Raw genomic sequence first — 12,204 nt, 5'->3', positions numbered from 1 at the left:
CATAAAACAATTTCCTCCTCTCCAAATTCTCTCCTGTCCTTCTCTACTTACTATCCCTCTCTCGACCAAAATTTCTTTGTTTCAGTATACCGAGCATAAGAGTGTCCAGTTGAGTGTTAGTATTCCGATCAATTTTCGATACAGTTCTAATTGACGAAAAACAACTGTTCTATCCTGGGAACAACGAGACGATACAAATCTGTTTGCTGAGGCGCAAAACGTCTTAAATAAAGAAAAATTCGCGACCCAACCTTTTATTTTAACTTGTTTTTGTTTTGCAGTAGGCGTCTTAACCAGGCAACTTGACCAGATGAGTTGATCACTAAGCGCTTTAACTAACTAAAAAAGACGTTCTGTTCAGGCAAGATACGAGTATACTAGACAATATACAAGGTGAGAAAGCACACGTTTTGTCTAGGCATTTTGTCTAGGTATTCCAACACACTTTCACACACTCAATTTTAGTGACCAACTCGAGGCTCCAACCAACTTCGTCGACTAATTTCAAGCTGTCAAGCTCCAATGACAACTCCGATTGGATCATTTATGGGCTTCGACAATTGCCTCCACACAACAACATTGACAACTAATTTTGAATTCTATCTTTTGTGCATATTCAACTCATATGTTTTATGACGGTTAGAGTGGTAGTATGGATGTTGGTTAAATAACTGTATTTTATCACCTTTTAAGTGCAATAATAGTATTAATAATTTGAAAAAGTATGCATGTAATAGAATGGCGGAACAAAAAAGTTCAAAAAATAACAAATACCAAAAATGAAAAATGAAATATAATAAATAACAAAAGAAATCATAAAATGAATATTTGTTTCCTATAACATTTTTTACCGAGAGATGATGAAAAATAGAGATTTGTCCTCTGATAATCCTCTAAATTTAGAGTAATCAAACGTGAGATTGTTGAAAAAAGTAGTGATATTGCATTCGCTACTAAGATAAGGAGAGAGCTTCTCTCGAAAAAAGTTAATGACAGAAGAAAAATATAGAGCCATAGCAGAAAGAAGAAAAAGAAAAAAAAAACAAAGAATACGATAAAAAAGTTCATTGCAAATTTTTTAAATCAAAAGTTTTGAATTCTCATATTTCTCGTTTTATTTAACTATATTCATGCAGAAATTTTTTGTTGGCTAATTACTCTTCTTATTCATTACAAAAACAATAATAAGATTCTTTTTTAAAAAAATTACAATCCACATTTTACTAAACAAAGATGGGTAATAGATAGAATTATTAAAAAGAAAATTTTCAAAACAAACAGTAATCATAAAAAAATTTCAAAACAAAAATAGTAATCCTAAAAATAAATTATGCACTAGATGTCCTTGAAATATGAACAAAGACCTTAAGTCAGATAAATTGAAATATGAACAAAGACCTTAAGTCAGATAAAACAACTCTGCACTCACAAATACATACATTTCAAACAAGAGCATTGCAATGTAAGACAATGCTACAATGCAAGAAAAGCAAAGCATGTCAACACGAACTCTTTAGACATGAATTCAGACAAGAACATTGCAACATGAGATAATGCTACAAAGCAAGAAAAGCAAAGCATATCAACAATATTGTTAGTATACTATTGATATCAATATTTATCATCTGTTCAAAGTACAATAATAAATATTATATCAAAATATGTGCATCTAGAATTTATAGACATTCGTTGCAAAACATTAAAAAATTAACAATTGTATATCAGTAATATTAGTACCATTAAAAATTCAATTCAAATTCGTCATTAGTATATTAGTATTCTATCAACACTCATTCTAGAATCATTTCAAGTAATTTCAAGTAACATTAGTGTATCAACAATGAAAAAACAATATATCAATTGCATTCATTGCAAATTAAATTTCGAAGTATAACATTTGCTATGTGCAACTATATATTTGGTAAATTGCACATCAATATCAATTCAATATTAATTTCAAGTGTATCATATAGAAAACAACCTATTCAAGATTCAAAATTCAAAATTTCAAGCAACAAAAAGAAAGAAAAACACGTTATTATTGACAATTATTTGAGCTAAGAATTGCGAGTTTTCCCTTTGCAACAAATATAATTAAACGATCAACCTATAATGAGGACATTTTTTTAATGGTTAAACTAACAAATTGGTAAAATACATGCAAGGATTTTGGCACCCATTGAAGCATCACAGTTGGATGACCATACAAACAAATATACATATAAATCATATTGAAAAACTTACCTCTTACAAAGCAGGAAGCTGAGCCAGCCATGGAAGGAGTTTCTCATGCACTAATTCAGGTCTATCATCATGGGGACAGTGTCCAACTCCTTTCAATACAAAGAGACTGACATTTGGAACTTCCATACTTAACTTCCTGAAGTACTTTCCAACAGGGCCATCAAGTGGCGTGAATGGATCTTTATCTCCCCACAAAATCAGAACAGGCACGGAAAGTTTTGGCATTAGTTCAACCGGGCTTGGCCCGGGTGGTCCTGTAACAATCGAAACGAAAGCATCAAGCGCTCCTTCGTCATTTGCTGGTTCCACAATTATCTATATTTTTCAATTCAAACATGGTTAGAACACATCATTAATCCGAGGAAGAAGAGAGGTGAGTGGGAAGAAAGGGCTCCTACGTCTATCAGATCTTCATCCACACTTTCCTTGTTTCCATATACGGACGACAAAATGTTCCTCAAGCTATCTCTGCGAAGAAATATTATACTTCCTCTAATTTTAATCTCCATTTAACTTTTCCCACATGAAAACAAAAGCTGGATAAAAGTATACCAAATACAAGATACCTCTTTTTCACACGTTTGAATAGTGCTGAAGCAATTATTCGTTGGTTCAATAAGAAATCGACCAGCCAAAGCAAAGGTAATAACAGTTTGATCCTCCAATCGTCGACAATTGCTTTATTGTTCATACCACCAGCACAGTTTAAGAGAACAAGTCCTCGAACTAGATTCCTACTGGAATCTGGTTTTTCGGTAAACATAAGAAAAGTTTCAAAAATCAAGAGTGCTTCTTAAGGATCTATTTCTGAAAATTATGGTTTGACGCACCTGAAGCGGCAATCACGCAAGCAAGGCTTCCCACCGAGTTACCCACTAGCACAGTTGGCTTCTTAATGATTTGATCCACAAAATCTATTACCAACTGTCACCAGTGAGAAAGGAATCACATTAACGGTTCCCCATTGATTAATAATGGAAGATCTTCATAAGATTAAATACAAAATAGAACCTTCCATCAGAACATACCTCTGCCCACGTTTCCATTGTATATGCAAAGCCAGCAGGCTTATCGGAAGCACCAAAGCCAAGGAGATCAATGGCATAGACAGTTGAATATTGAGACAACGTGCTAATATTCCTGAAGAAATCTCCAAATAAAATATCAGGACTCGCTGACATGCATGACATGAACAACAAATCTCTGAATAAAGGCATGTTGACTGTTTGATGTATGACCCAGTCAATCGCTGGAACTTCTGTGAATCAGTTGGTTTAATGACAGTCCATAACACCTAACGAATGCGTTGTATTCTTACAAGAACTTATTGCCTATTGGATTTTGGAGACTGTAACCTCAAATGTTAAAATGTCAATAAAGTGGAGAGAGACCATACCTGCGCCAATGGGGAATAGAAGCTCCAAATCCATGAACTAAAAGGACGACAGGACTTGAACTTGATTGTGGTTGCTGTTGAGGTTGATAGTGAGAAACAAAATAGTTTATGGAGTACTGATTCCATTGCCACTTGTTGGATCTCTCCCGTATTTCTTGCACCTCCAGAGCAGGCCCAATGCACACAGATGCTGCTGAGGACGCTGCAGTAATCACAGCTGCTTTTGTAGATGGATTTTTGCTGAGACCAATAAACCGTCCTGCCCAGTTCCTGCATCTGATAAAACAGTTCTGATTTCTCAGAAATGTTTGCTGCAAATTCACAAGCACCTGCAACCAAATGAAGCCTGAATGTGGTCCCATTACTCTCATCCTCACTTTTACCAAAAAAACTTCCCTACTGCTCGCTACTTGTTAGTTATTAGTTTATCTGTTTGTTTATTGTCACCATTTATAGGGCAATGGATGTTAGGAGGGTCATAGTATGAGTTATTAATTAAATAAACTTATTTAGAATAGGTAAAGATTTTTACCCAGTCCTTCAAAAGGAAAAAAAAAAATTGAAACTCTGCTGTCATCATTAATTAAAATGACCTTTCACCCATCTTTTAAGTTTGGCCAGAAATTTACCAAGTTGGACACTATCTAGGATGTTTTGTTGGTCCTTTTGGAGAACTCTCTTGAGCACTAAGGCTCCAATCTTAAACCAGGAACTCTCTAGTGTGTGAATAGGTGCCTACTTGTGCAAATTGAGCCTAACGTGCAAACTGAGCTTCATGATGACCGACTTTGTGGCTCCTCCTTCGTTCAAGATTTCATGCATGGTAAAGTTGTACAATTTAAAGATTGACTTAGATTGGATAGATTGACATAACAATTTTTGTGAATATATTAACCCCTAAACCTAAATGTTACAACAAATGACAGTCTTGCTACAGTTGTGTTATTATGTAAGCCCAAATTACATCCTCTAGTTCCTTCATCAATATTCCTTTTTATTATTTGTTTCCTTTAAAAAAACATTTATTGATAAAATGAAACAAGGGGATACTCTAAATACCAATAGGTGATTACAACAAAGATCTCAACGGGAAACTAAATAAGAAAGATTATAACTCTTAAAAGGGTGCTTAGTTTTACACCCGTACAACCTAGTAGACGGAACCAAATCCATGAAACTATCAAAACAAGTCAATAAAGAGACGCTTATTACACTCACCCCATAAAGTCCAGAAAAAAACATGCAATATGGCCACCAACCCATCTTCTTTGTACCATAAAACGGATGACTTGCCAAAATGTCAAGAATATTGTATTTTTTTTAAAATGAGAAACACGACATTCATTGAGAAAGAATGAAAGAATACACGAGCATACAAAAAACCAAATCCATGAAAAGGAGGAATCCCGTTACAAGGCACTCCAACTATACATAATCATGTTCATAGAATAATAACAAAAAGTCTTTGAAATTGAAGCCTGATGGGAAACATGAAGGTTAACAAGATACATTAAGCCTTCACTCCCCTTCTCAACGCCCTAAACACCCTACTATTCCTCTCGTCCCAAAGCACTCATAGAATAGCACAGATGCACTAGAAAAAGTGGTCTTTCTCCCCACAGAAGCTGTCAACAGAATTGTTGGGGCAGGCTAAGACCAATCGTGATTCAAAAGCATCCAAAATAATATGCTAGAAGCGAGAGGCAAAAGAACAATGCATAAATGGATGACCAGGGGACTCATAATGGCTTTGACACATAGCACACTAAGATGGAGAGAGAAACATATAAGGCATACGATGTTGAAGACTATCAACACTATTGACGACATCCAAGCTAAGCTCTCATAAGAAAATTTTTATTTTCTTAGGAATAGGATAATGATCCATCCACATAAAAGAATATAGATCCTTTGCAGGAAATCCACAGTGTCCATCAAGTCACCCATGCGAGATAGATTTCACAGAAAAAGATGAGGATCCTCCATGAATCAGGAGGAGCACGAGATGTAACAAAGAACAACAACTAAGAAAGGGAAGCTCAGAGCTGAAGTTTCAAGGTCATTAAGATTTCACGCTTTCAAAGACATAAATCCCACCTTTTGTATTTACTATCCAACATCAGCCACCTTAATATCAAGATAAAAAAGCAAGACGAAGCAACCTGGGGAACACCGTTGAGAGAATACCACAATTAAGCCAAGTCAATATGCCTTTGGCTCTTGAGAAAGCATCTTCTGAATTGTCGACCTCTATTATGGTGGTATTCTTGTCTTATAAAGTGAACCTGATTATAAAGTTCACGAGACTATTCAAGGCCATTTTATTGTGTTTGTACATTTATCTTTGGTTGATGGTTTTCTCTTCGGTTTACATTATGGACCCTCTGACGATGTTTTGAGTAGATTATTGGAAAGAGCTTAACTATTGGGTTGGGTTGGGTCAGAATAGATTATTGGAAAGAGCTTAACGATTGGGTTGGGTTGGGGGAGACAGAAGGGTAATCGCAACTGACTTTAATGTGAATCGATGGACTTTACAGAAATCTCACGATCATTTTGTCTCTTAAAGTATGCAACTTTCAATCAGCAGATTGCATTCTATGAATTACTCAATTGCATGATATTCCTCTCAATAATGGTTGTTACTTGGTTGACTTCTGGCCTTACTAAATATCTATCTTTATCAGATAGATTCTTGCTTACTTGGCATGCATTGCCAAGTTTGGTTCAATGATCTCAAAGTGGCTCAATAGCATAAAATCAAACCATTTTCCTTCGTTTCTGACTTCGAGTAATGGATTGAGGTACTCCCTATCCGTTTTGAGAATGCTCAACTTACAATTTCTTCTTTTCGGGCTATGGTGGAGGTTTGGTGGAATAATCATCCCCGTGTTGACATACATAGACATGGACTAATGATGAAAATTAAAGGAACTTAAATTTTTCCTTTGCAACTGGAATAGAACTCAACGATTAGAGGCATCATCTTTCTTCTCTTGTATTGGAAATTTCCACCATTGTTGCCCTTTGGGCTAAATGGATTTGGCAATTCCTTACCGAGCAGGATGTGTTATGGCGGAAAGTTATTGATGCTAACCATCATTTGACCGATAGAGGCTGGCCCTCCGCAAACATCATGGTTCACGTCTCTCCCCTTGGAGGTATATTTGTCAGAACATTGGGCTGACTGATAGTTGTTTTCAACATCGTATTGGTGATGGTACTAACCCTTTTTTGGGTTGATCCTTGGCTGAGTTGGGGTATTTTAGCTATTTCATTCACCCACATGTTTCTCCTTGCTCTTTGCCCTACTGAAAGGTGGCAGATGTATGGATTGTTGATTCTGATTTATCGGATCTTCACCTCTGTTGAAACATTAATTATTTGAAAATTTCTAAATGGGATATTTTATCTGATCATCTCACATCTGTTAGACACTGATCTACTGCTAATGTTTGGATTTGGCCAATGCATCACTGTATTTCATCGTTAAATCTCTCGTGGTTGATATTATTGGAACTAATGACCACTTTGGAAGGACCTCTACACAATTATTTGGAAGGATACTTACCTGAAGAAAATTAAAATTTCCTTACGTCAGCTCAAACTTGGAGCCATAAACACGTAAAATAGATTACGGCGTCATATCATATATACCTTATATGCATCTTTCCCCTTCGTGGTGCTCCATGTGTTGCTATACCTCTGAAACCCCAGCTCATTTGTTTGCTCACTGCTCTTTCGCGTCACATTTTTGGGATATTGTTCTGGAAGCCTTTGATTGGTCTTTGGCCTTCACCAACTCCGCCATTGCTCTCGAGGAATTTTTGCTTGTTGGGCATCCTTTTGGTGCCACTAGACATTTTATTAGGTTAGCTATTGCGTGAGATTTCGTTTGGACTCTTTGTGATGAATGTAATGGTCAGCTCTTTAGAGACACATCCTCTGCTTTTGATAGATTTTTGGACTCGGTTCTTACTTACGTTTTCTATTAGTGTAATTCTGAATCTCTTTTTACTTCCTAGTTTATATTTTTTTCCTTTCCTATTGGAGAGATTTCTTATAATCACCTATGTGCTGGCCGCTGGGTCTTCCCTTATTTCATTCATTCAAAGAAATGTTCCTATATAAAAAAAAGAACTAAATCAAGCATCTTCGGAAGATTATTTGATTTCGGAGTCAAATGGTGGTCTTTCGCATCTTTGAGTGTGTTTTGGGAATTGAAGGTTCTTTTACATTTTAAGGTACAATTAGGATTTTGTTTGGGGGCTAAATGTACTTAAGAAAATTCAAAACACAGACAAAAAAAGAAAAGGGGAATAAGTCTAGTTCATCGCATCAAGAGTAAGCAAACACCTTCACAGTTGAAGAAAGAAGTGATGAAAGTTGAACTCACCCGAGCACGTCGAACCGATTCAGGCGGCGGAGATAGAGTATGTAGGACTCCGGAACTTGACTGAGAGAGGGGCCTGGGAAGTACAAGGGAGAAGGAGGTAGAGGTCGAAGGGGCGTAAGAAGCACCGATGGAGGCAATCTGTGAGAGAAAGGAGGAGGCGGAGACGGATCCCAGCGCTGTAGCAAACATTGGAGCGTCGAGAGTTGAGAATGGGAGTGAATCAGTGAAATGGAGAAGATGAGAGAGGAGTGAGAGTGAGAGAAGCTTAGTAGCAAACCACTCAGTGGGTCCGAATAGGTTTCTACGTGACTGAAAAACATACACGTAGGACCTTCTCTCTTACGAAAATTCCCAACAAAAAAAGAAAAAACCTAAAATCCAAAAGTTTTTAGAGACGTTTTTAAACATAGTACAATAAATAAATAAATTCGTCTTTTAGAAAATATAACAAAATAAGAAAATACCTTCTTCTTTGGTAAAATGCATAATATATTTGTACATTATCGTTTAGATTGAGTTATTGGTATTTAATTAATTAGATTGACAATAATTTTTTTCACTATTTGTTTAGATTTGACTACAATCGTTCAGATTTGGCTAAACAATTCTTTATACACAATCTTCTGGCATCTAGATTTACAATCTTATTTAGTTACCCAATAAATCTAAATGGCTATACACCATCTTTGGTTACCTAATAAATCTAAATGGCTATACACCGTCTTTTAGATTTGGCTTCTTTTAAAACAAAGTAAAAAATTTAAGAAAAGAAGAGCAAGAGAGGAAGACCGATAAAAAAATGGTAGAGGAAAGAAAAATATGGAAGGGCACACCTGAAATATTTAAGAAATGACTAATCATGGCTTTCTTAAGCGACTGAAAATATTTTAGTAGTTTGTTATATTTATAAAAAAATTTCATAAATCAAACTATTTAACAAAAATATAGCAAAATTTTAAATCTATCTATTTGTAAATTATTATAAAGTTTAAAATTTTACAATATTTTCGACAAGGGTAATTCTCCAAGTTTTATGTTAAACTCCTTTTTCTTTTTTTTTTTTTTTTTTTTTTTGTTTAAATTCTATTTTAGTTCTTACATTTCATATGTTGTTCTATTTTAGTCTTCAAAACCTTTAGAAAGTTTGTCTTTGTCCTCAAACTTTAAAAGAAGCTTACTTTGATCTATGTCGTTAAGATTCTATTAATTCTTTAAGGAAACAATGATGTGTCTTCTATATTTAGATGATTAAGTTAGATTATATTCATCGTATTAATTAAATTGATAAATAACCAATAAATTTTGTTAATTTATTCTATAAATTTCTTGTGCAACACAGAAACATAATCAAACGCACTTGGAGCAAACAAACCCAAAATCTAATTTGTTATTTTATTCCTCAAAAACTCAAATCTCTTTCATCCCCTCTTACTTCACCATTTTTTTTTCAAATTAGAATCTTGAAGCAATTCAAAAGTATATTGAATAGAATAAAAAATATAATAAAATTGGCATATAGGTATTAACATCTACGACCATGTAAAGTAAATTAGAAAAATAAAATAAGTACAAATCATATATAAAATAAAACTCAACGAAGTTACAGATAAATATTCTCACAATGAATCACAAAACAAAAAGAAAGAAAAGGAGAAGAATTAGAAGGAAGAGAAAAAACCCAATCAATGAATTACAAAATGTCCCAAATTTGAGGCACTAAAAAGTTAGTGCATGATAAAATTGCATCTATCATATGAGTTGATAAATTAAAATGCAATGTCAATGCACCAAAATGGGGACGATCAAAATTTAAAAGACAATGTGGTTTTTTGAGTTTTTAAAATGCATCAATTTATCATCTAGTTTTTAATTAAAGTCTAAAATAGACGTTTTAAAAATTTAAGAGGCCAAAATAAAACAAGATACAAAATTTAGGGACCAAGATAGAATTAATTTTTTACTTTTTTATTTTCTCAAGATGGAAAATATCTCATTTTCTCATAATTTTAATCAAACCTCTTTTCATTTCTATCTTAGTTTTTTGAGTTTCTCTCTCATTTTTGCAATCACGCTAACCTCTAGCGAACAATCTCTTATTTTTTTTATTTTGTTTCGGTCATATCTCTATAAATACAATTTTGTTTTAGTGTAACGACTACGTAGTTTTCATACATTTTTATGTATTCTTTCAACCATGCTTATTAGCCAAACAAAAACTTATTATAAATTATTTACTTTAATTTATATAAGTGTAAACATTGTAAGACCATTTTTTTCATAAACAACACACACAAAACGTATGAAACGTAAGTGGTCATTTAGTTAAAATAAAGTTGTATTGACAAAGATATGACCATAACAAATTAATTATTGACAAATTAACCTTCATGCAACAAAATATATGAAAATACATGAGGTTACCGATCATGCATCTTTGACATTCATTTTCATACATTTTTTTCGTATTCTTTCCACACTCCATGCCTTCCTTCATCCACTAGGATGCTACTTTTCACGTCAAGTTGTTTAGGGATATAAAAATCTCTTTCTCGTCCTTCTCCTTGATCGCCTAGCAACCTAACTCAAGGACAACCTTTAGGCTTTTCATGTCTGGCTCAATTTTTCCATTCATTGTCTTCGGGCTCACAAATATGTGATGTAACTCTCAGCCTCTCTTCAAAACTGAGTTGTAGCCCTTAGCGTCATGGAGTAAAGTTCTTACCTACTAACTCTTTTAACCCATCACTCTCGGCTTGCTTGTTGTACGATTTTACATAACAACCCATCTTACCCTCCTTTACTTGGTTTCCATGCTTGACATCCTTTCTTTACTTAGCTTGACGCCTGACAACTTGGAGGAGGGAAAACTTAAAACATAAGTCAAAGGCTTAGTGAGTGATGAGTTTAGGAAATACCTTTTTGGGGAATACAACATTTTTCAGATATAATGATAACGATATCATTTCATAAACACACACACACACACACACACACACACATATATATATATAATCTCATTGCATCAATTCATAACCACAAAAAAAAAAACATTAAAATTCCATGCGTTTCATTTATCAGGACATTCACTACTCGTTGTCAAGATTTGGGATTCTCCCACCTCATCTCATTGCCTAGACCTAGAATTCACATTCACCAGCGTCTCACGATAAACTTAGGATTTCTACCAGCGTCTCGCAATAATCATTCTTTCATTAGACATAGGATTCGTTTTCACTAGCATCTCATCCTTGGACCTGAAATTCACTTCCATCAGCATCTCGTGATAGACTTGGGATTCACTTTCACCAACGTCTCATAATTCATTCCTCAACTAGATTTGGAATTTACCTGGGATTCACTTTCACCATGATTTATACTACAACAAATAGGACTTTTAATAGCCCATTTTAAGTGGGCTATTGAAAAGGGAAAAAAAAGGCTGACAAGAAGAATAGAAAAGAGAAGGTTTACTAAATGACAAAATTTTATTAAATTTGATAAAATAGCAAAATCACAAAATATGGATAACTAATTACTGGAATAATGTCTTAAATGCCCCTACCTAACTAAAAAAATTGAATCCTAAATACAATTATTCAAGAAACTACAAATACCCTATAATTAAAATCACATTCCCAACACATGATTAACACATTAAAATCAAACTTCCATCAGATGCAGAAACTATTGGAGCATCAATTGCAGAAACTATATTGGAACTTTCAGCTCGCCTCCTTCAAACCTTTCAAAGTTTTCATACTTGGATTTTCTTCTTGTCGGCTCCTCTGATCGGAGACTTTGAGATTTTCGTCTTGTTTGCAGCTAATTCCGTGAAAGTTGACTAAACTTGACTCCAATAGACGTCGAAACGTTAGAACCTGTAGCAAACCCACGACCAACGTCGGACGCTGTCAAACGTTGCTAAAAAAGCTCATTGCCGCTGGCGTTGAAACTCCAACTTCCTCTAATTGCTAAACCAACCTCTGACGGCTGCAGGACTATGGTTAAACCAGCCGTTAAACATATTGTGAAGCTATTGAAATGAATGCCGGAGCTGCCATAAACAACACAAAATCGTCACCTTCTGTTCGCCTAAAAACCCACGACTAAACCTTTAATGTCTTCCTCTCCATTGACCAACGTCTCTCTTTCTGTTGGAATGTCGGAA

General features: G+C 34.7%; 1 protein-coding gene across 4 annotated transcripts; it reads right to left on the bottom strand.

Annotated features, from left to right (window-relative positions):
- Nucleotides 1-2,021: 2,021 nt before the first annotated feature.
- Nucleotides 2,022-8,404, bottom strand: LOC103501331 (pheophytinase, chloroplastic). Of its 4 annotated transcripts, none has more exons than XM_008464883.3 (7): nucleotides 8,037-8,404; nucleotides 3,641-3,969; nucleotides 3,273-3,384; nucleotides 3,075-3,168; nucleotides 2,811-2,988; nucleotides 2,643-2,712; nucleotides 2,022-2,498 (listed from the first exon to the last, which is right to left on the bottom strand). In XM_008464883.3, exons 1-7 carry the CDS (start codon nucleotides 8,223-8,225, stop codon nucleotides 2,469-2,471), a joined length of 1,002 nt encoding a protein of 333 aa, XP_008463105.1. In that variant the 5' UTR covers nucleotides 8,226-8,404; the 3' UTR covers nucleotides 2,022-2,468. The 4 variants fall into 4 exon arrangements, with proteins under 4 accessions (XP_008463105.1, XP_050938934.1, XP_050938935.1 ...); XM_051082977.1 differs by having other exon boundaries at nucleotides 2,022-2,559; nucleotides 3,641-3,916; nucleotides 8,037-8,379; XM_051082978.1 differs by having other exon boundaries at nucleotides 3,641-3,916; nucleotides 8,037-8,379.
- Between the last annotated feature and the right edge of the window lie 3,800 nt (nucleotides 8,405-12,204).

Source organism: Cucumis melo, chromosome 3 (assembly GCF_025177605.1).
Source record: "Cucumis melo cultivar AY chromosome 3, USDA_Cmelo_AY_1.0, whole genome shotgun sequence".
NCBI classification, from domain to species: domain Eukaryota; kingdom Viridiplantae; phylum Streptophyta; class Magnoliopsida; order Cucurbitales; family Cucurbitaceae; genus Cucumis; species Cucumis melo.
This window is presented reverse-complemented; position numbering and strand designations above follow the sequence as displayed.

What these genes read in the sequence shown, in the direction of transcription:
- LOC103501331 (XM_051082977.1), bottom strand. Translation starts at nt 8,356, where the DNA reads ATGTTTTTCAGTCACGTAGAAACCTATTCGGACCCACTGAGTGGTTTG. An exon ending in TTGCGTGATTGCCGCTTCAG is followed by an intron (nt 2,989 to 3,074) that starts GTGCGTCAAACC and finishes CCGAAAAACCAG; the next exon opens with ATTCCAGTAGGAATCTAGTT. An exon ending in TTCAAACGTGTGAAAAAGAG is followed by an intron (nt 2,713 to 2,810) that starts GTATCTTGTATT and finishes ATTTCTTCGCAG; the next exon opens with AGATAGCTTGAGGAACATTT.